The 25,118-nt window shown below is 44.0% G+C and overlaps 1 protein-coding gene across 2 annotated transcripts in view; it reads right to left on the bottom strand.

The window, feature by feature from the left end:
* Nucleotides 1-848: 848 nt before the first annotated feature.
* LOC141051067 (uncharacterized) overlaps nucleotides 849-25,118 on the bottom strand; it is an 85,741-nt gene continuing 61,471 nt past the window's right edge. For both annotated transcript variants that reach the window (XM_073547911.1, XM_073547910.1), the window contains one exon: nucleotides 849-4,324. In XM_073547911.1, the coding sequence (XP_073404012.1) occupies nucleotides 3,297-4,324 (1,028 nt within the window). In that variant the 3' untranslated portion in view covers nucleotides 849-3,296. The remainder of the gene's footprint in view (nucleotides 4,325-25,118) is intronic.

Here is a 25,118-nt window from a genome sequence, read left to right as displayed (position 1 = left end):
GTCTGCTTTAACAAAGCTAGTTGTCAAAAATGGGGAGGACCCCACGCTGTTTTAAATTATTTAATAAAAAACAGAGTGGGGACCCCTCTATTCTTGATAAGCCGATCAGAAGGAGTGTTTGCAGCGCTGTCATGCACAAGTTCTGGTATCCGAACCCAAACTTTTTTTTTTTTTTTTAAACTGTTCTGCCGAACCCGAACATCCAGGGGTCCACCCATCTATAGTTAGGATGACCTGTTAAAGATTTGCTTGAAGCGATAGTGTGGATGGAGTACTTGATGCAAGAATATCGAATAGGGGCAAGGTGGGAACTCCTAGAGGTAACTGTAATGCCCATAAGGTGGGATGGCACAAGGTCTCACTGTGATTTCTGTGGGAAAACTTTGGCTATCATTTTTAATGGTTTGATCATCCCAAATACGTATAACAATATTAATATCTCAGGCTTGGAGTCATTAGATTTCCATTAGACATTTAGGACTTGAATGGTTGTGGCAAAAGATTAAATAAAAAATCAGTGTGGAAAAAACTATTGTCATCTCTAGTGGAAAGGCTGCATCTGATAATAAAAGTTCCTAATGCCACAGTTACTGCACACAGAACAAAAGGCATATTATCACTTATTTCAGAGATTTCAGGGGTCACCTAAAACAAAGTGTTACAAAGGACTAAGGATGATGCAGGACTGGCGCTTCCATATCTGCTGATCTTATACACGAGCTGCGGGATAATAAATTACTTTTTTGGAGTGAAGTTATTACAATTGTACAATCATAAGCAGCAGGTTTGGTCGGAGACACCAAAGTTTGCTTTACTATTGTAAGCAGAACTGACACTGGACACACACGGTAAAACCAAGGTTAGATGTTTATTGTTTCTTGCACATAAATTGATAACATTTAGATGGACTCAGACAAACCCTCCTACAACACGGGATTAACAAAGTCATTACTACAGGACTGTATGAGGAAGGGATTTATTCTAAGAAACTCCACCAAAAATGAGAGAATCTGGGCGCCGTGGCAGGATACTCCGATCCTGGCCTCCAACGTTAGTACGAGATGGAATCATTGTCCCTGGAGCTTCTCGACTGTATAATGAGACTCCCTGATCTTGTTCATATAAAAGATTTCATTTTCCATTTTGCTGAAATGCTCCAAGATAGAAACAAAATGAGCAAATACCCTGCAGTAAATAAATAGCAATAGTGCATGAAAATAATATAGGTTACCTAGTTAACATTGTTTTCTTAATCAAAAAAAAAATGTAAAGGCCATCCCACCATGTCAAGGTGACCCTACTTGGGACAATCCTAACCTCTAGTATTAAAACAAACTGGTCAAATTACGTAAATGTGAATAAGGGCCGAGCAGGACCAAGACCCCGACTATTGGACACCCAGCAATGGGAAGCTATATAAAACACAATGTCCATCTAAAAAAAAAAAGGGAGCGCAAAAACCTAAAAAAAAAACAAAAGAAATTAACTGGAATATAAGTTGGTTCTGATCGGCCCTTATTCACATTTACGTCATTTGACAAGAGGTTAGGACTATCCTGAATAGGGTCACCTTGACATGGTGGAATGGGCTTTACAATTTTTTTTTTAATCAAAAACAATGTTAACTAACTACACTATGTTACTTTCATGCTCTATTGCCATTTATTTACTGCAGGGTATTTGCTCATTTTGCTTTTCTCTTAGGTTCTGTTTAGTAGTCCGCTTGAAAATGCACCTACATGTTGCACGCATACATACCAACTTATACTCCCGTTCATTTTTTTTATTTAAATAGAAGATTGTGAAATAAAGGACCTTGTCTGAGCTATAGGTCAAAGCACTATGGAGATAGCACTATTCTTCTGTATAAAATATGTGATGTTGCTGTAGCCCTAATATTTCTGTTCATGACGTGTCTGTTGAGATAATTGTAGACCATCATTCCAGAAACGGAGAAGGGAGGGGAGACTAATTAAAAATATCTGATTGAAAAATAAAAATTCTTCTTCCCTCAATTTTGTAAGTGGTCTCAAATAGCTCAATCTAGATACCATAAAAAGTGTATTTAAAAATCACAAGAAAAATAGTTTAAGGATTTTTTTTTTTTTTTTTTTAGAGGTAAATAGGTAAAGATGCGACAGCTCCATAAGTCTATGAAAAGAATTAGGATTCTGAATTTGTCCGTTTCATGGCGTTGCAAGTGGGTAATTAAAAAACTGAAATGGTCAGGTTTGGATGAATTTGGCAACTCATCAAGTTCTTGCCTTGCCACAAATAGTGTTCGGATAAAAGTCATTTCTGAAAACTCAAGTCTTTCTGTTTCTAAAATTTCAAACACTGAAAGGTTTTAAAATGATTTATTGGAGTTTTAAAAACTTTTCCTTGAGAGACTTTGAATTTTGAGTTGCAAAAGGTTCAAATAATATATCACAATTGCTGGAAAAGCAAAATCGAAGGAGGAGGTCAGTGGATGAGTTAGAGGTCATTAATGTTTAAAAAAAAAAAACAAAAACAAACATTGGCTAAGACTTAAATTGTTACATCAGGCCTTAACAAGGAAATGGGGATATATTTTTGGAAAAATAGACAAATGGTTATAGTTTTGTAAGTTAAAACAATTGCAGTAATTATCACCCATAAATGAACAATTGTCTAGAATACAGGTACCTTTGCTTTCCATTTGAAAAATCCATAGTATAGGATTTTGTAATTGTTCATTATATATAGGATTTATTTGATTCCAGAGGGATTGTCAAAGATGGATACCAAAAGGGGCCCTGAGTGTCCTAAGTGTAAAAGTTGGGGGGACACCTATCATATGACATGATTATGCTTTACAGACTGGGATCTCGGCCCAGCCGAGATCTCAATCCGCGCAAGCGCCGCCTCTGGCGCCCATTTCTCCGGAGCCCATGGGCCTCCTGTGATGCCGCTCCAACACCACCACAGCTCCCGGTAAGCTACATTTGGCATATAAGATGCATCCCCTGATCTTCGCCGAAATTGGGAAGGGGGAGGGGTGATTTATAGTCCGAAAAATATGCTAAATATATAACAATGTCAAATATTTAACACAATGAATATTTCTTTTTATATGCTTTATAGATAACAAATGTCTATTAGTAGCTGTATATGTTAATTCTAATGTGAGTTCTAAATTGTTTACCCTATTTTTTCATTTTTTACTAATTTGTCTTTACTTTGGATAGTCTGTTAGCAGTTTTCTTGTTTAATTTGGCAAAATACATGGTTTCTCTGAGTTCTTTTATGATCAAAACAATACTTTTTTTTTTTTACTAATTCACTTCTTCTAGATATGATACTGGCTTCTCCTCTATGTGAGATTTTTCATGTTTAAGAAGCTGTGATTTATGGGTAAAGCATTTCTCACATTTTGAACATAAATATGTTTTTTTCCCTTTGTGACTTCTCTGATGTCTTACCAGATTTGATTTCAGGTTAAAACATTTATCACATTTTGAACAAGAAAATGGTTTCTCCCCTGTGTGAATTGTCTGATGGCGGGCTAATATGAATTTCTGTTTAAAACGTTTCCCACATTCTGAACACAAATATGGGTTTTCTCCTGTGTGCACCATCTGATGTCTTACTAGATTTGATTTGTGGTTAAAACATTTCTCACATTGAGAGCAAGAAAATGGTTTCTCCCCTGTGTGAGATCTCCGATGTGAAATTAAGCTTGATTCCCAATTAAAACATTTCCCACATTCTGAACATAAAAATGGCTTCTTTCCTGTGTGATTTCTCAGATGTGCAATAAGATTTGATTTATCTGCAAAACATTTTCCACATTCTGAACATGAAAATGGCTTCTCTCCCGTGTGCGTTCTCTGATGTCTAGTAAACTTTGCTTTATCTGACCAACATTTCCCACATTCTGAACACGAATATGGCTTCTCCCCTGTGTGAATTCTCTCATGTTTCACAAGCTTTGATTTCTGGTTAAAATATTTCCCACACTGTGAACAAGAAAATCTTTTCTCTTCTGTGTGAAATTTTTGAAGCAGAACAAGGGAGTTTTTAAAGTTTTTTCCATATTTTGAACTTGAAATTTGCTTCTTTGCTGTAAAATCACTTCGATTTCTAACTCTCCTTTTGTGACATTTCTTTTTCTTAACAGTCTGTGATGAAGCAGAAGACAGGATCTGTTTACCAGGATCAGATGATAGATCTTTGCTGTGAAGGGATGTTGGAATATCTAGGATAATGGCATTCACTTCAGTTATATCATGTGTGATCTCAAGGTCATCTGATTTAGATATTGAAGAGGTCACTTGTCTCTCTGAGCTCCTGTTCCGGTCACCTGCCAAAAAGTTAAACAAAATGATTTTTTATTAAAACCATAAAAAATATATTTTTACAATATTTCTATTTTAAATGGCCACAAAAATTGCATGTTATCTCACAAAAGCTTCTATTCATCCACAAAAAGATGCCCTCACTCAGGTCTATCACACTGGTCGACAAAAATAAATGTTTCTGTCACAAAAACAAAATTAACTGGATTTAAATATATATTTGTGCTAAACTCTAATATGCAGGGTTTGTCTGTCACAAATTTCAAGTTTTATGGATATATTAAAAAAAAAAATACTGTAGTCAACATTATATGAATTACACAGTTTACATAAAAAAAATTTTCAATGATTTACAGGAATATTCTGTTTCTAGGATGTCTCTCTTCATGGTTCAGCAATAGTCAGCTGATGAAAACGCTCACCATCTTGGTCACTGAAAGCACCAAGATTACCTCGGAAGAAGTCCAGGTGGGAGTCCAAGAAATTAAGTTTTAAAAAACATGCTGCGTCCAACAGCGTGGTATAATTTCACAAGATCACTCATTATATAACTGTTTGTAGCTTTATGGTCTCCAAGAAAAGAAGGAGACACCTTTTGGAAGGACAGCCAAGCTGCTTTTTGCAATGGATTTAACAGTTCCTGAAATTATTCATCATCCATCATCGATCTTATTTGTGGCCCTGTAAAAATGCCTTAGGCAAGTTTCACATTTGCGCTTTATAGAGCAGCGACGGCCTGCACACGGCCGCCGCTAAGCCCCGCCCCCTGCCGGCTCCCTGCCCGCCTCATCTGGTCATCGCCGCCTACTAGCGCACATGGACGCTTGCGATCTGCGCACCCTATCTTTAGCATAGGGTGCGCAGATCGTGCGCTAGCAGGATTTTGCCGTGCGCTGCGCACTTTTGAAGGTGCGCCAAACGCAGCATGTTGCATTTCGGTGCGCACGGCGCACCTTCAAAAGTACGCAGCGCACGGCAAAATCCTGCTAGCGCACGGCCAGCGCACGATCTGCGCACCCTATGCTAAAGATAGGGTGCGCAGATTGCAAGCGTCCATGTGCGCTAGTAGGCGGCGATGACCGGATGGGACGGGCAGGGAGCCGGCGGGGCTTAGCGACGGCCGTGCGCAGGCCGTCGCTGTGCTATAAAGCGCAAATGTGAAACCGGCCTTATTTCAGTTTTGCATCACTAACTTTGGGAAATGTAGATTTCAAAGGTATAAATGCAGTGGAAATTTTTATTAAAGTGCTTATAGGAATTTTGTCATCAATCCTAGTTTAATATACAGTGGAGGTAAATATACTTTTCAGGATTCATTAAATGTACATTTGACACATTTTTTGTCTAGGAACCAGATTCACATTTAGGCCATTGGTTTCAAATGCAGTGAGCAGAGATGAGAGAACCCGAACTGTAAAGTTCAAAGCTCATACTGAACACCCAGTGTCTGGTGGCGAATTAAAAACACAGATTTCTCCTAGAAGTCAGTGTTACAGTTCGGGAGAGAGATGAAGAGAGTAATTTTTCAGCTCCAAAGTTCGGGTCCTCATTGATTTCAACAGGATTCAGGTTGAAGTTCGAGTACAGTAATGGTACCCAAACTTTGGACTAAAGTTTGGTAGGAAACAAACATTTTCGGGCCAATATATCATGACTGCACCAAAAATCATGAAGAGATCCAGTATGAGAAAATATCAAATTTTATTGAAAAAAACATTAAAAATACTATAAAATTACAAAAATGCCCAGCAGGAGGCGCTCAAAACATTTATGCCATTAGTTATTATAGTCACACATTCAAATGTGAATCCTTGCACATAAGTAATTATAAATAATTTCCAACAAGAGTATAATATCTCTGTAAATGTAGAGAATATTCACACCACAGTATTAAAAAATATTAAATATAAATCAGGCCCAATATATGCAACTTAATTAAATAACCTCAGTGTCAAAATAACTGAATATATAGTGACTGAAAAAAATATAAAAATACAGTGTAGTACTAGAAACCCACATTAAATTGCACCTGAATGGTCGTGGCCCGATCTGATAAATGCTGGAGGTTAAAATAAATGACCTCTATATCAGCAAGATTGAATAGTATCACAGCTGAAAAAGTGCTAGAGGATTGCTGCATAAAGCCTCAAAGGTTCAACATTAAGGTTCAAAAAATACTGTGTGGAAATAATCTGTGACAACACTACTGGCAACTCACTCTGAATGTTATAGAAACCCACATTAAATTGCACCTGAATGATGGTAACCCAGTCTGTTATATGCTGCAGGTAAAAATAAATGACCTCAATGTCAGCACGATTAAATAATATCATGGCTGAGAAAGTACTAGAGGATTGCTGCATAAATCCACAAAGGTTCAACATAAAGGTAAAAAGGGTAATACCTATGAAAATGCTGATGCCAGGTCTCTGGTGAATGTGAATGTCGCGACCTTCTTTACCCCAACACGTGTTTCACACTAGCTTCATGCCCCCAGAAGAAGCTAGTGCGAAACACGTGTTGGGGTGAAGGAGGTCACGTCATTCACATTCACCAGAGACCTGGCATCAGCGTTTTCATAGGTATTACCCTTTTTACCTTTATGTTGAACCTTTGTTGATTTATGCAGCGATCCTCTAGTACTTTCTCAGCCATGATATTATTTAATCGTGCTAACATTGAGGTCATTTATTTTTACCTGCAGCATATAACAGACTGGGTTACCATCATTCAGGTGCAATTTAATGTGGGTTTCTATTACATTCATTGTGAGTTGCCAGTAGTGTTGTCACAGATTATTTCCACACAGTATTTTTTGAACCTTAATGTTGAACCTTTGGCTTTATGCAGCAATCCTCTAGCACTTTTTCAGCTGTGATACTATTCAATCTTGCTGATATTGAGGTCATTTGTTTTAACCTGCAGCATATATCAGAACGGGCCACGACCATTCAGGTGCAATTTAACCCCTTCCTGACATCCGACGTACTATCCCGTCCATGGGACCCGGGCCCCTATGCCCATGGACGGGATAGTACGTCTACCACAATCAGCGGCGCCCACGTGGTGAGCGCCGCTGATCGCGGCCGGATGTCAGCTGATTATCACAGCTGACACCCGGCACAATGTGTCAGGGGCGGTCACGGACCGCCCCCGACACGTTAACCCCTTGCACACCGCGATCAAACATGATCGCGGTGTACCGGGGGTTAAAGGGAAGCATCGGCAGGGAGGGGCCTCCCTCCGTGCTTCCATGAGCCCCCCATGGCAGCGCAATGTTCAGCGCTGCTGCGGGGGGCTCCTTTCCTGCAGGCCCCCGAATCCAAGATGGCGACGGGGGCCTTCGGGGGCCTGCAGGAAGCTGGCTTCCTCAGTGCCTGCAAAGCGCAGGCATGAGGAAGCCTTCTGCACTGCCTGTGACAGATCGCTGATCTGTCACAGTGATCTGTGATGTGACAGATCAGCGATCTGTCACAGGACAGTGATGTCCCACCTGGGACTATTTAAAATAATTTTAAAAAAAAAATAAAAATCGCCAAATAAATTAGAAAAAAAAAAAAAAAATTCCCCCAAATAAATCCATTTTTTGGAAATAAAAAAAAACAAAACCGTAAAAGTACACATATTAGGTATCGCTGCGTCCGTAACGACCCGGCCTATAAAACTGTCCCATTAGTTAACCCCTTTAGCGAACCCCTTAAAAAATAAAAATAAAAAACGAAGCAAAAAATAATGATTTATTATCATACCGCCAAACAAAAAGTGTAGTAACGCGCGATCAAAAAGACTCATATAAATATCCATGGTAACGCTGAAAACATCATCTTGTTCCACAAAAAATGAGCCACCACACAGCATCATCAGCGAAAAAATAAAAAGTTATAGCTCGCAGAATAAAGCGATGCAAAAATATTTTTTTATATAAAATAGTTTTCATTGCATAAAACCGACAAAACATAAAAAAATGACCTAAATGAGGTATCGCTGTAACCGTACTGACCCGAAGAATAAAACCGCTTTATCAATTTTACCGCACGCGGAACGGTGTAAACGCACCCCCTCAAAAGAAATTCATGAAACGCTGGTTTTTGTTCATTTTGCGTCCCAAAAATCGGAATAAAAAGCGATCAAAAAATGTCATGTGCCCGAAAATGGTACCAATAAAAACGTCAACTCGTCCCGCAAAAAATAAGACCTCACATGACTCGGTGGGTCAAAATACGGAAAAATTATAGCTCTCAATATGTGGTGATGTAAAAACTATTTTTACAATAAAAAGTGTCTTTTAGCGTGCGACAGCTGCCAAATATAAAAACCGCCATAAATAGTAAATCAAACCCCCCCGTTATCATCCCCTTAGTTAGGGAAAAATAATAAAATAAAAAAATGTATTTATTTCCATTTTTCCATTAGGGTTAGGGCTAGGGCTAGGGTTAGGTGTTATGAAAGAGTCACCGTAGGAGGCAGACACAAAAATAGAAGCTACGTCCAGAAAACCAGAGACGTTGGCAACTATCAGATTGCAGACCCCTGAACCTATCAACACAACTAGCAGTAGCCGTGGGGGGTTCCTACGGTGCCCTAGACCCCTCGATCACAGCCGGAGAGCTAAATAGCCTAAAGACAGAAAAGGAAATCTAAACTGCCCCAGAGCAGACCCCAAAGTAAAAGGCAGCCCCCAACATATAATGACGGTGAAGCAAGATGAAAAAACACTCACACAGATAGAAAGATAGGCTGAGCAAACGATGGGGCCCAAGCTAACTAAACAGAACAGGAAAGGAAGGTTGCTGTCTGCAATCTGCCAAAAACCCAATCAAAGACATAAGCCAACAAGCTGATATGGAAAAAGACCCTGAAGCAGCTAGGCTTCAAAAACTAAATCAGCACTCAGGTATTTTCAGAAAACAGAGCTAAAGGAATTCAGCTCACCCCAGCAGGGAATGGCAGAAATCCAGAAAGACAAAGCAAAACAAAGTCAAAGCACAAATGCAAAAGGCAGCACAGAAAAACTTAGCTTTAGAAGAGCAGGAATTCAGACTGGTCTCCAAGGATCCTACAGAGAAATCACCCGCAGGGCAGAAGGGCATTGGCAGCCTTATATCCAGTCAGTAACTCCACTCAGCCAGTCATCATCATTAGGCTCAGGTGTTTGATAATCAGGCTCACTACCTTTCTTCACCAGAAGAGGGAGTTCACCGGGCCTCAGTAGTGAAGGGGAAAATGAACTCACAACAGTTAGGGTTAGGGCTAGGGTTAGGGTTAGGGCTAGGGTTAGGGCTGAGATTAGGGTTAGGGGTGTGTTGGGGTTCGGGTTGGAGTTAGAATTGGGGGTTTCCACTGTTTGGGCACATCAGGGGCTCTCCAAATGCAACATGGTGTCTGATCTCAATTCCAGCCAATTCTGAGTTGAAAAAGTCAAATGGTGCTCCTTCCCTTCCAAGCTCTGCCATGCGCCCAAACAGTGTTTTACCCCCACATGTAGGGTAGCAGCCTACTCAGGACAAATTGCAAAACAATTTTTGGGGTCCAATTTCTCCTGTTACCCTTAGGAAAATAAAAAATTTGGGGCAAAAATATCATTTTTCACGTCCGAGCGTTATAAACTTCTGTGAAGCACTTGGGGGTTCAAAGTGCTCACCACACATCTAGATAAGTTCCGTGGGGGGTCTAGTGTCCAAAATGGGGTCACTTGTGGGGAGTTTCAATAGTTTAGGTACATCAGGGGCTCTCCAAACGCACATGACACCCGCAGACCATTCCATCAAAGTCTGCATTCCAAAACGTCACTGCTTCCCTTCCGAGCCCCGACGTGTGTCCATACAGTAGTTTTCTCCCACATATGGGGTGTCAGCGTACTCAGAACAAATTGGACAACAACTTTTGGGGTCCAATTTCTCCTGTTACCCTTGGGAAATAAAAAAATTGGGGATTAATTGATCATGTTTGTGGAAAAAATATGATTTTTTTTATTTTCATGCCCTGGCATTATAAACTTCTGTGAAGCCCTTGGGGGTTCAAAGTGCTCACCTCACATCTAGATAAGTTCCTTAGGGGGTCTAGTTTTCAAAATGGGGTCATTTGTGGGGGGTTTCCACTGTTTAGGTACATAAGGGGCTCTCCAAAGGCAACATGACACCCGCAGACCATTCCATCAAAGTCTGCATTCCAAAACGTCACTACTTCCCTTCCGAGCCCCGACGTGTGCCCATACAGTAGTTTTCTCCCACATATGGGGTATCAGCATACTCAGGACAAATTGGATAACAACTTTTGGGGTCCAATTTCTCCTGGTACCCTTGGGAAAATAAAAAAATGGTGACTAATTGATCATGTTTGAGGAAAAAATACGAATTTTTTATTTTCACGCCCGGGCGTTATAAACTTCTGTGAAGCACTGGGGGGTTCAAAGTGCTCACCACACATCTAGATAAGTTCCTTGGGGGGGTCTAGTTTCCAAAATGGTGTCATTTGTGGGGGGTTTCCACTGTTTTGGTACATCAGGGGTTTTCCAATCGCGACATGGTGTCCTATCTCAATTCCAGCCAAAAACGTCAAACGGCGCTGCTTCCCTTCCGAGCTCTGCCATGCGCCCAAATAGTGGTTTACCCCCACATGTGGGGTATCAGCGTACTCAGGACAAATTGCACAATAACTTTTAGGGTCCTGTTACCCTTGGGAAAATAAAAATTGGGGTGAAAAGATCATTTTTGTGGAAAAAATATGATTTCTTAATTGTACCGCTGTACGTTATAAACTTTTGTAAAGCCCTTGTGGGTTCAAAGTTCTCACCACATATCTAGATAAGTTCCTTGGGGGGTCTAGTTTCCAAAATGGGGTCACTTGTAGGGGGTTTCCACTGTTTAGGTACATCAGGGACTCTCCAAACGTGACATGGCGTCCGATCTGAATTCCAGCCAATTTTGCATTGAAAAAGTCAAACGGCGCTCCTTCCATTCTGAGCTCTGCCATGCGCCGAAACAGTCGTCCCCCCCCACATATCAGGTATCAGCGTACTCAGGACAAATTTCACAATAACTTTTGCAGTCCAATTTCTCCTGTTACCCTTGGTAAAATAAAAAAAATTGAACCTGAAGTATTTTTTTTGTGAGAAAAAGTTAGATGTTCATTTTTTTTTAAATATTCAAAAAAATTCCTGTGACGCACCTAAAGGGTTAATAAACTTCTTGAATGTGGTTTTGAGCACCTTAAGGGGTGCAGTTTTTAGAATGGTGTCACTTTTGGGTATTTTCTATCATATAGACCCCTCAAAGTGGCTTCAAATGTGATGTGGTCCTAAAAATAAAATGGTGTTGTAAAAATGAGAAATCGCTGGTCAACTTTTAACCCTTATAACTTCCTAACAAAAAAAATTTTGGTTCCAAAATTGTGCTGATGTTAAGTAAACATGTGGGAAATGTTAGTTATCAAGTTTTTTGTGTGCCGTATCTCTGTGATTTAAGGGCATAAAAATTCAAAGTTGGAAAATTGCGAAATGTTCAACATTTTCGCCAAATTTCCGTTTTTCTCACAAATAAACGCAAGTTATTTGAATGAAATTTTACCACTAACATGAAGTACAATATGTCACGAGAAAACAATGTCAGAATCACCGGGATCCATGGAAGCGTTCCAGAGTTATGACCTCAAAGGTACAGTGGTCAGAATTGTAAAAATTGGCCCGGTCATGAACGTGCAAACCACCCTTGGGGGTGAAGGGGTTAATGTGGGTTTCTAGTACTACACTGTATTTTTGTATTTTTTTCCGTCACAATATATTCAGTTATTTTGACACTGAGGTTATTTAATTAAGTTGCATATATCGGGCCTGATTTATATTCAATATATTTTTTTAATATTGTGGTGTGAATATTCTCTACATTTATAGAGATATTATACTCTTGTTGGAAATTATTTATAATTACTTATGTGCAAGGATTCACATTTGTCTGTGTGACTATAATAACTAATGGCATAAATGTTTTGAGCGCCTCCTGCTGGGCATTTTTGTAATTTTACAGTATTTTTAATGTTTTTTAAATAAAATTTGATATTTTATTCTCATACTGGATCTCTTAATGATTTTTGGTGCAGTCATGGTATATTGGCCCGAAAATGTTTATTTCTGATATTTTGAAGTGTGGTGCTAATAAAAATATGAATATCTTATAGCCTACATATTGTAATATATTGTTTATATGCTTTGATATAGTGTGGTCACTAGACCAATGGTGGAATGTATTGCAAATATGAAATGGTTGTTTGAATCCAAACACTATATTTTGCAATATACTACGGTTTAATATCATTGATGCTGAACTTTGATACTGAGCCACAAAGCGTTTGCTCTGTGTTAATACCGTAAGACAAGGTTTATTGTTATGTGGTCCTTGAAGCTTTGTGTTTCAAAGATTCATTACCCTGATTTGCACACAAGTGACCACTGTGATATTTGCTTTGACTGAATACTTTCTCTTTTCTATACCCTGCCAATGGGAATTCTACAAGGAGCTTTCCAACTAATTCTGTGTGGTATTCTAATATAAGAGTTGTGTGGTGTATTCTCACACATGTGCTGGGAAAAATTACAAAGACAATAGGAAAAAAAACAACTGTACAGATAATGAATATTTATGCTGCTTGAACAAGGAAGTCTTGTGTTCAATAATAGTGTGATGCTCGGAGACAAGGGAGACCAAAATGTTTTGGTGGTCTCATGTAGCAATGGTCATGCATGACATCAATAATCAAGGACCGATTGTGATACAAATGAGACGAGTATGATTGTGTGCCTGGGTTACGATAGGTATCCAGTTTTCAGAATAGGTGATTATGGAAGTCATGCTGCCCATATGCTACCATCTTAGAGCATTATGCTAAGATCATGAAGAGTTAGCTTTGTGACAAGCAACATATGGGGGGAACTTTGACAACCTTGAAGCATTGTGCTATTGTTAGAGGACATGCCAGTGGCAAAAAAATCTTGGGTTGGTGCAAACTTTAAGATTGTAGTAGTCTATAACAAACAGACCTTGAAGTCTTGTGCTGTTATCAAGACAACAACCAACTGTGCAATGGCAAGATACTGATGATTCAGCAGATATAATAGGGGAGGATGTGGGAGTTGTGTATAAAAAGGTGGACCCTGTGTCAGTGAGGTAGGGACTTTTCCAGAAGGTATTGTGGATGCACGGTTTCTGTGATGACAAGACCTGAGTATTTCCTTCTCGCTGACACTGTGGTCCCTCCAGTGGAGAAGTGATGTTACAATATTTGGTAATGTATTGATGCTTATTTCTCTATGTACTATAATTCATATTAATTGTATGATTCACATGAAATGAATTAACACAAAACAGGGTATTATTATATCTACCATCCCATAATTCGGCATTATCCTGATGTAATCTTAATAAATTGTTACATTATTGTTTTACCATAAAACTGTATTCAGTGTGCCTAATTTGAATATTAGTGAGCGCTACGCAAGTAAGGGCGTATCCGTCCGGTCACTTTGACGTGGTAAAATATAAATTGTCATATCCAAGTGGTGCCTTCTTTAAAGCCGTATCCGAACCTTATTGCTAAACAGTTGGCAATACATGAAGTGCCAGAATATATGTGGTCTGTGGACTAATTTCAAGTATATTTAAAGTTTGGTAGGGTATCAGAACCCGAACTTCCACAGGTAGCTCATCTCAACTATACCATTCACATAAGAAAAAGCTTAATTTACTGTACCCAGGTTGCAATCCAACCAATAAAGCAACCCCTTCAAATCTCCACAGATATTAGAGTTATATTTTTAATTCTGTATTTCTTTCAAACAGCAGTTTCATATTTTCATATGTCTTTCATATCAGCAGCATGTGTAACAGGTATTAACCCCTTCGTGACCGGGCTAATTTTTAAAATTCTGAACAATGTCACTTTATGTGGTCATAACTCTGGAATGCTTCAACAAATCCCAGTGATTTTGAGACTGTTTTTTCGTGGCACATTATAAATTGATGGTAGTGGTAAATTTAGATTGATATATTTTGTGTTTATTTATAAAAAAATATCAGAAACTTGACAAATGTAAAAAAAAATTGCAATTTTCAAACTTTGAATGATTATCCCTTTAATCCTGATAGTCATACCACAGAAAAACATGAATAACATTTCCCACATGTCTGCCTTACATCAGCACCATTTTTAAAATGCTAATTTTATTTTGTTAGCCTTTTAGGAGGTTTAAAATGTAGCAATAATTTTTCATTTTTTCAAGGAAATGTACAAAATTTATTTTTTTGAGGGACCTATCCAAGTTTGAAGTGACTTCAGGGGTGCTATATATATTGGAAAACCCCAAACATGATACCATTTTAAAAACTGTACCCCCTGACATATTGAAAACTGCTGTCAGGTAGTTTATTAACCCTTCAGGTGATTTTCAGGAATTAATGCAAAGTGGTATAGCCGAATGAAAAAGTGTTTGTTTACCACCTAAATGTCGCTAACTTCTGAACTGGCTGCTGTAGCCAGGAGACTCTAAGGCCGCTATTTGGCCATGAACTGCTATGGCAAACATCAGGACCACACTATCATGATCTCGGTGTGTCAATTAGATTAAAGTGCAAGCCCCCACAATCTATTAACCATTTATTTGATGTAGTCACCCTTTGACAGCAGCAACTAAGGGGTTAAACAGATATGGATGGTGCCAACACTGATCATTTGTGATACAGCAAGTTGTCAGATATAGTGGACAGCTGCTGGATTGTCACCTGTATGGGGATGATATTCCCTTACATCTCAGGTTAGTAAATATACGTATTGGTTGTCATGAAGGGGTTAAAGAACAATCAAAAGGAGAGAGATAAAAAGATCATGCCCATATAAACGGGAACACCAAAATCTCTATAAAAGTATTGTGCTTTGTTAACAAATATCAAAGAACACAAGAGACAAAAAACACAGCAATGGATAAAAACACTAAAAACAGATGGAGAAACCTATATTAGGCCGGTTTCACATTTGTGCTTTATGGCACTGCGACGGCCTGCGCACGGCCGCCGCTAAGCCCCGCCCCCTGCCGGCTCCCTGCCCGCCCCATCCGGTCATCGCCACCTACTAGCGCACATGGACGCTTGCAATCCGCGCACCCTATCTTTAGCATAGGGTGCGCAGATCGTGCGCTGGCCGTGCGCTAGCAGGATTTTGCCGTGCGCTGCGCACTTTTGAAACCAGACAAGGTTCCCTGAAAGCACAAAGCAAGTACAAATAAGGCCCCAGGCAAAATGCCTGCTCCAAAATGAGGATAGTTGTCTAATGCGACTGACAAAATATTCACAGTACCATATGGGCTAGAAGACTATATAGTGGTGCAAGAGTAAAATAACTCGAACATGAAACCACAATATTAAGACATAGGTTATTCATCAGAAGGATGCAAAGCACATGAAAGGAGTGAAGGTTATCAAACCCATTCCTTCAATTGGGTGGAGCTAAAGCCAAAGCATGTAGAAATCCAAAAGTCCTGGATGGAGCTATGGATGCTAGGAGGGAAGAGTGTGGGATATGCACCCACGTGTATCACCACATGAACTGTGGCTTCCTCAGGGTAGGATAGTGTAGGAGGAGAGGCCTCCGCCGAATACCCGGGCCGGAACAGAGGGGACAGTCTTCCAGGTGCCTGGGGTATCTGTTTCCAGGGAGCAGAGCTAGGGGATGGACTGCTGAGACTGACAGGGCAGTTGGGGGAGGAGTCCAGAGAAGAGGGGCGGAGAGGGCCAGACTGTGTGAGTCAGCAGAACAAGGGAGAAGGAAGTGGAGACTTGGGGAGGGCCAGAGTGTGAGAGCCACGAGCAGCTTCCAGAGAGGAGGACAGCGACAGGAGGGAGACTCTCGGTGGTCCGCAGGGAGACGGCACCGAGCTTACCGACAAAAGAAGACTGCTGCCTCACTCCAGCTCTCGGCTGTGGCCTACTCGCAGCCGTCTGCGGGCCCGCAGCCACCGCAGCTTCACTCCTGACCACGGTGGTGACTCCTTTGCCGACCGCAGCTGCCACCGCCCCAGTCCACGGTAGAGACTGGGCCTGTGCCCGCTGTGAATCTTCCAGTGCGGCCTCAGACTGCGCCGTGGCCTATCAACCACCACTGATCACCGCAGCTGCCAGTCCCTGTCAGGGAATTGCGGCCTCAACTCTCCCACTCCCAGGCGGTATCCCGCTGCCTCCACTGGGGGACATCCCGCCAAAGAACTCTCCGCGGACCTGTTGTGCCCCTTCTCCTCCTGGGCATCAGAACGCCCAAAGACTACGCCAGATCTTCAGCGGCTGGGTCCAGTGGCTGCGATGCAGACACACCGTGGAACAGAATACCGAGGGACGTCAGGACAGATAAGTGATACATAGTGACTAAGGGCCCGTAGTCGGCCATTCCGCGGCCATGCAGTGACCGGTCTTTGCCGGATTAGTCGTGTTCTCCCAATCCTTGTTTATGTGTATTGACTCCCTGCGAAGACAACTACTGTTATTCTGTTGGTTGCATAACAATAGCCCTAACGGCATTTATCTATAAAAGTTAACGTTTAAAGTCATTTGTCTCGCGTCTCGTCACTGCATCCTGCGTACCTGCTATTACCACATTTGGCGTAGTCGGCAGGATGCAGTCTCCGAGTGCGGACAGTGGCACCCCAGGCCAGAGCGGGGCCATAGACACAGCAAGCAACCAGGGACCCCGGTCCAGCATTTCTCTGGGGGCTATGCTAAACAACCTGCCCAGGTTCTCAGGCTCCAACACCATGCTGTGGAGCTGGGCAGAGCGAATACGAGGCCTCTTCCGAATGCATCCGATGACCCCTGACCTGGAAGCTGAGGTAGCTCTCATGGCATTAGAAGGGGAGGCCCGGGATTCAGTAATGTTGAGGCCCCCAGGACACCACAACACCTTTGCTAGGGTCTTGCAGATACTGGAAGAGACCCATGGGGATCCGACAGATGTGGGAGAGTTGAGGACCTAGTTGTTCAGCTGAATGCAGGGAGAGGGGGAGACGATCACCCAGTATATGAATGTCCTCCAAGAGTTATACATGGCCATCGAGCGGAAGGACGGCGTAGGGGTAGGACACATCAACATTACCCTATGCGACTTGTTAGTGACTGGACTCCGAGACCCGTTGATAAAGCAGGCACTACGGGAGCAGGTCCGAGTGAACCCACATTTAGCTTTTTCTGAGGTGGGGAGTCAGGCGGGTGCACGAGAGCAGGAGCGGGGAATGACGGTCCCCGTGTGGAAGGTCCGGAGTGTGGAGGCCGCTGTGACTGCTGTCGGAGAGCCCCAATAGATAGAAGAGATGAAACAAGAGCTGAAGAACATCAGGGGTGAGTTGGCCAAAGTGAAGAGAAGAACAGAGGTCACGTCTGGGTGGCCTAGTTTCAATCCCAGGCCCTGGGGGCCTCGCAATGCTCGGTGCGGCCGGCCATCACAACCCCAGTGCTACGAGTGCGGGGAGCTGGGCCACTTCGCATGAGAGTGTCCGCGGAGTGGGAGGCACCCACCCCAGCCGTCATTAAACTAGAGGGCTCCGGGCTGGGGGAGGACGCCGCTCGGAGCCAAAAGCCACGACATGGGGTGGTGGAAGTCCCGAAGATCTGGTCTCAAAGTGTCCAGTGGTATGGGCAGAAATCAAGGGCCGTGCCGTACGGTGCCTAGTGGACACGGGGTCGCAAGTAACGACCATACCTGCAACTTACTTTCGGCAGCATTTCCCTGAGGCAGTGAGACCCCAGTGGGGACCCATGATAAAACTGGTAGCCACCAATCAATTACCGGTCCCTGTCGCCGGGGTGGTTTGGGTGCAGATGACGCTGTGTGGCAAATCCCTCGGACGCCGGGCAGAGGTCCTGACTCATGGAGAAACCAATGACAAACATCCAGTTATCCTGGGCATGAACATCCTGTGGGAGTTTGGCAATTTTCTCCTCAATGACCCCACGCAAGAGAGTCTGAACAGGTGGGGTTCCCGCACGGCCCAAGGGCAGGTCTTCCAGCAGTTGGTGTGGGAGGCGCGAGTTCTCCAGGACTGCCAGGAGGGCGAGGCACTGGGCAAAGTCATTGCGCCAGTGGCTCCCCCACTCATACTGCCCCTGGGCAGACAGTGGTGGCCCCGCCCATCCAGGCCCCGGAGCCTTTGGAGGGTGTGGAGATGCAGGTGGAGCCATACTGCTCAGAACGCTTGCCTCCTGGCATACTGGTTGCCCGCTCCCTGGCCACTGTGCGGAGAAGGACCGTCCTGGTGCGCTGTGTCAACCTAGAAGACCAAGACATCGTCTTCAGGCCCCGCGTCGAGATGGCCAAGCTGGTGAGGCGTGGAAGAGGTGCTGCCAGCCACTATGGTCCAATTGATGGTGCAACCCGAGGACCCTTGGGCAGTGACTATTCGAACTCTGCAAGCTGCCGAGTCCTCGACTCAGGAAAAGGGCCGAAACATCCTGGAAAGAATGCGGGCTGAACTCTCTGGCCTGGCTCCCGCCTAACTCCTCCAGGTAGACACACTACTAGGACAGTATCACAGGGTATTCGCTAGCCACGAGGATGATTTTGGATGCACCACAGCCATCACGCACTGAATTCCCAAGGCAGGAACGGCCCCCATACAGGAACGATACAGACAAGTTCCCCCACAACTATACCAGGAGGTAAAAACTTTAATGACCCAAATGCTGCAGAAGGGGGTCATACGAGAGAGCTAGAGCCCCTGGGTGGCTCCCATCGTGTTGGTCCGCAAAAAGGATGGCACCCGGTGGTTCTGCGTGGACTATAGAAAGCTGAATGCCTGTACCATCAAATACTCGTACCCGTTGCCTCGTATAGAAGAATCCCTGTCCGCCTTGGGGAAGGCGAAGTACTTTTCCACGTTAGATCTGGCCAGCGGGTATTGGCAGGTGCCGATGTCGGAAGAAGACAGGGCTAAGACGGCATTCATTCTTCCTATGGGACTGTTCGAGTTCAATCGAATGCCGTTCGGGCTGGCCAATGCCCCGGGGACCTTTCAGCGGCTGATGGAGCGGTGTCTGGGGGATTTCAACTTCGAGGCCACGCTGATATACCTGGACGACAATCACCTATGCCATGTTTGAGGACCATCTGCGGCGGTTGGGGCAGGTGCTCGGCCGGCTGCAGAAGTACGGGTTGAAGGTGAAGCCCCAGAAATGCCACCTGTTTTGCACCCAGATTGAATATCTGTGGCATGTCGTCTCTGCCGAGGGTGTTAGACCGTCCCTGGAAAAGGTTGCTGCCATTCAGGGATGGCCTACCCCCGAGACCATAAAAGACATGCGGGCCTTTCTGGGGCTGGCTGGATACCATCGTCATTTCATAAAGAATTTTGCACGCCGGGCTCGAGCCCCGCAGGACCTGCTAAAGGGGACGAATGGACGGAAAATCCAGTGGCAAGAACCGCAAGAAGAGGCCTTCCAAGACCTTAAGGCTGCAATCTCGGGTGAACCAGTGTTCGCTTATGCGGATTTCTCGCAACCATTCATACTAGACACCGACGGGAGCCTCCACGGGCTAGGGGCTGTATTATCAAAAGTTCAGGATGGCGAGGAGAGAGTGATCGCGTATGGTAGCAGATCACTTCATGACTCTGAGTGAAACCCTGACAATTACAGCTCTTTTAAGCTCGAGCTCCTCGTGGTAGTGTGGGCCATGACGGAGCGGTTCGCAGAGTACCTGGTGGGCACCGAAGTGGTGATGCAGACCGACAACAACCCGCTGGCCCACCTGGAAAATGCCAAATTGGGGGCTCTGGAGCAGCTATGGGTGACCCGGATGGCCAAGTTCAACTACAAGATCATCTACAAAAGAGCAGAAAATGTGCACGCGGATGCCCTGTCCAGGATCCGGCACACAATGCCAGGGAAAAGTCGAGACGACGAATTGGAAGGAGAAGAGACACCGTATGCCCACACCGTATGCCCTCACCGCCGCCGTGCTCACGGCTGCCACGCAAGAAGGACCCCCAAGGGGTTTGCTGGAGCAATTACGTGACAGATGGATCCAACAGCAGCAAGAAGACGAAGAAATTGGGCTCCTACGCCGATGGGTGACCACCGGCAAACTACCCACCGACACCCAAAGACAGACTTCGTCTCAGGATATGTTGCTGATGCTACGCCAATGGGAGAAACTGGTCATCAAGAAAGGACTGTTGTATCATAAGACAGTATCACGGGCGACGTCTGCAACAACTTGGCAGGTAGTCGTGCCCAGAGCCCAACTCAGTGAACTGGCACGGGAAGCCCACAAAAAGGGGGCTCACTTCGGAGTCCAGAAAACCTTGCAATGGTTGCAGCAGATAGTTTACCATCCGCGCTTGCATGCTGCTGTGGAAGAAACTTGCTGGGCCTGCCGCCTATGCGAACTAGCTAAACCACCCACACAACGGGCCCCGGTGCAAACGATAGTGACATCAGCGCCCCTCGAGCTCTTGATGGTGGACTATGTGACCATTGGCCCTGCATACCAGGGGTACGAGCATTGTCTCGTCATGGTGGATCACTTCACCAAATTTGCTGTGGTAACCCCCATCTGAGATCAAACTGCGGAGTCAGCCGCCTATGCAATCTGCAAGAACTTTATCGAAGTGTACGGCTGCACTCAACGGATACATTCAGATCAGGGAGCGTGGTTCCTGGGGAAGGTCATGGAGGAGCTACATCATCTCTATGGTATCAATAAATCTCAGACCACACCATACAACCCACAGGGAAAAGGGGCCTGCGAGCGCTTTAATCGGACACTAATTCAAATGTTGCATACCCTGGAGAGTGACCGGAAGGCCCGCTGGCCTGAGTATGTCCCTGAACTAGTGTGGGTCTATATCAACCGGGTGCACCGAGTTACCGGCTATACCCCCTACACACTGCTATTCGGGCGAGAAGGCAAAGGGATCACGGAGGTAGAACTAAACCCGGAGGAACCCCAACCCTGGTCTGGAGTGTCATCATGGGTCCGAAACGATCGACACCGGCTACAGACCCTTCACCGCATCGTCCATACAAAACTCCAGGACCTAGAGCACCCAGGGGGTACTCTACCTCCATCCACCGACTTTCAGACTGGGGATCGAGTACTCGTACTAGACCAGCGCCTCCAGAACAAGCTACAACTCCGGTGGGAAGAGAGTCCTTACCGAGTATTGCGCCGAATAAGCCCCGATGGGCCTGTGTACGAGATACAACCTGAAAGGGACAGGGCACTTCCCACTCATACTGTGCACCGTAATATGTTGCGGCCCTGTACATCCAACGGTCCCGTGCAACCTGAACCCACTCCTCAGGCCCCCGAACCAATGCCCACGGTCTGGGACCTAGATGACGAAGAAGATAGCCCAGCGGTACAAGCGGGCCATCCAAGGAACAATATCGCAGCAAGTCATGCCAGCCCCACCAGAATCAGCCAGTCCACCACCGGCCACCACCCCAGAAAGCTCCACCACAGTCGAACTAAGATACTCTGAGCGGTCAACAGCCGGCAAACCCCCCCCGAACGCTACGAACAGGGTCAGTTCGTATGGCAACAGGAACTTTTGTCTCAAGAGGCCAACTGAGCCTACCAAGACCCTCGCCCGTGGACTGGCGAGCATACAGGATGGGGGAGTGTAGGAGGAGAGGCCTCCGCTGAGTACCTGGGCCGGAACCGAGGGGACAGTCTTACAGGTGCCTGGGGTATCTGTTTCCAGGGAGCAGAGCTAGGGGATGTGCAAAACTCAGTCGCGCACGCGCAGCTTTTACTGCAAGATTCGGCCACTATTGCGCAAGCTATATATATACACACACACACTTTATATGTTAACTTATAACATATACTGAAGATTCCCATGAAGCATTAGTCATTTTCATATAGGAACAGGGGCAACAAAAACTCAGTGTGTGTTATAGTGCCTAATGATTTATTAAAGAAAAATGAGAGAAATAAATCAAAGAGGAATGAGAAATATAATAAAAAGAATAATAAACAGATAAAGGAATAAGGACAAAATATAAAAAAAATACAAAAAAAAATACGAAGAAACTAACATATTGTAAAAATGAATAGAATGAGAGAAATAATATAATAAAACAAAACTAAGTAATAAATTGAATTGTAAATACAAAAACCTTTATTAATTCCGGAAGCAGTATACACATACTGTACAAGAATATCCAAAGATTGATCAGCACGCTTTTTATTAAGGAGAATAAGGAGGCACTTGAAGAAAAATGGGATGCGTGGTCGAGTTGCTAGAAGAAAGTCAAATGACTCTGATCAAAGCTTCACATACCCCATTTCTTAATACAATGTATTGCATCCTCTAACATCAAATGACAGATTGAAGTTTTTGTGGTAGTTGTCGATGAGGTTCTTTATTTTCTCAGATGGTAAAGCTGCTCACTGTTCTTGGCAAAAAGCTTCCAGTTCCAGTAAATTCCTGGGTTGTCTAGCACAAACTGGTCGCTTGAGATCTCCCCAGAGTGGCTTAATTATATTGAGGTCAGGAGACAGATGGCCACTTCAGAACCTTCACTTTGTTCTGCTGCAGCCAATGACAGGTCAACTTGGCCTTGTGTTTTGGTTCATTGTCATGTTGGAACATCCAAGTACATCCCATGCGCAGCTTCCGGTCTGATGATTGCCAATTTGCCTCCAGTGTTTCCTGATAACGCGCTGCATTCATCTTTCCTTCATCTTTGACCAATTTTTTGTGCTTTTGTAGCTCTCACCCCCAAAACATAAGCGATCCACCTCCGTGCTTTACAGTAGGAATGGTGTTCCTTTCATCATAGGCCTTGTTGACCTCTCTCCAAATGAAACATTTATGGTTGTGGCAAAAAAGTTCAATTTTGGTCTCACCACTCCAAATTACCTTGTACCAAAAGTTTTGAGGCTTCTCTCTGTGCCGTTTTGCATATTGTAGGCGAGATACTTTGCAGCATTAAAGATTACCCAACTATATTTATAACATATGGATGATGATTCAGCACAGCCCCAGCCAGAGCTGGCTGACCCACACAAAACTGAAATAGACAAAACCAGATCAAATGTGAACAGAATAGCAAAAGAACACTTAGCTGAGCATGCAGGGACTGAGCTGGAAACTAAAACCTCAGGAGGCAGGAAAAATCACCAGCAGGGATAGAGGGAGTCGGCTGTCTTAAATCCAGTCTGAAACCCCAGATGTCTAATCGTCCTCCTCATTATCAGGTGGCAAGCCTCTGTTAATCAGATCAGCTCCATTACCTCCAGTAACCACCTGAGGGAGCCCAGAAAGAGAACTCGCAACCCTTCTGTCAATTTGACCAGCTCCACTACCTTCAGTAGTAACCAGAGGAAGGCCAGAAAGCGAATTCACAACAGGGAGTGATGAGAGAGGGAGTGTCTGACGCTCTCTCCTCCATCACTGCTTTCAACTTTATCGGCATTTATGATGCTGATAAGTTGAATGAGCGATGGGGGCGGCGTCAGACCACATAGTGGCCGTCTGCGCTCACCTCTGAACAATTAAAGGGCCCATGGCCAAAAAACAGGCAAAATGGCTGCGGGCCGGATGTTCCCCACCCCTTCAGTAGCGCAGTGCAGTAGAGAGTCAAAGCAAAGCAGACAAGAAGATGAAACACAGTGAGATAATTAAAACCTTTTGGTGCAAAGTTATTAACATTGGAAATAAATCATAAAAAGCAGGTTTAGTTGTAGACACCAGTTTTCTAGTAGGGCATGTAGAAGAATTGACAACAGACAAAAACGTGGTAAAATTGCAGTAGGACGTTTATTGCTTCTTGCACATAAATTTAGAACATTTCGATGGATTCAGATGAACCCTCCTGCAAAATATGATAAAGTAATTACTACAGGACTGTATGAGAAAGTGAGTTATTCTAAAAGAAATGCTAGAACCAAAAATGAGAGACTCCAGGCTCCATGGCTGGATAGTCCAGGCCTGGCTTCCAGTGTGTTAGTACAAGATGTGGTTTTGTCCCTGGAGCATCTCTACTCTGTAATGAAACTCAAATGATATTGTTGATATACAGAGCATTTCAGTATAATGGAAACTGCCTAAATATGAGGACCTTGTCTGATCTATATATCATTGTTAAAACACTATGGAGATAGCGCCAGTCTTCTGTATAAAATATGTGATGTTGCTGTAGCTCTAAAGTTTCTGTAAAGGGCATCTCTTTATAGATTTGTGGCACCCCTGAGGCTCAGTCGCCACAGAGGTATTGCACCTTCTCCTAAGGTATAGTGCCCCACCGTCCAGGTAAGGTGGGGACTCCTTTCCACACTCCAACACCTGCACAACCACATTGCGGCTCAGTGCTTAGAGAGTAGCAGAGCACCTTTGGTGGTTCCCTGCTTGGAACACTGGATGTGCAGGGAGGTGGGTGGAGTTAGGATATATAAAAGAGTGGGAAAGTGTAGGATTACAGGTCGGTCGGTCAGTCAGTGAGAGCAGTCTGACGGGAGGTCAGCGAGGAAGGAAGCCACTCGGGAGTAGTGGGGATCCCTGGAAGAAGGGATGGAGGAAGGAGTGCTGCAGCTGCCTCAGTGACCTGAGCCAGCTGGCACGGGAAAGGAAAAGGAGAAAGACGTAGAACTGCAACCTAAGCTTCCATAAGAGAGAAAGACTAGTACGCAACGAAGGAGTAGGAGAACAGAGAGGACGTGGGTTGGAAGAGGAACCCTGCCTATAGTTTCTCAGCGCAAGGCCGGGGCCCGGTCCCCGAGGTTGTATGGACACTTATGGTTCTGCAGCAGTCACCGGTGGAGTAG

This window comes from Dendrobates tinctorius, unplaced genomic scaffold, assembly GCF_039654945.1.
Source record: "Dendrobates tinctorius isolate UK_male_01 unplaced genomic scaffold, ASM3965494v1 ptg000155l, whole genome shotgun sequence".
Lineage (NCBI taxonomy): Eukaryota > Metazoa > Chordata > Amphibia > Anura > Dendrobatidae > Dendrobates > Dendrobates tinctorius.
Note: the sequence above shows the minus strand (reverse complement) of the source record. Positions and strands in the feature narration are given on the sequence as shown.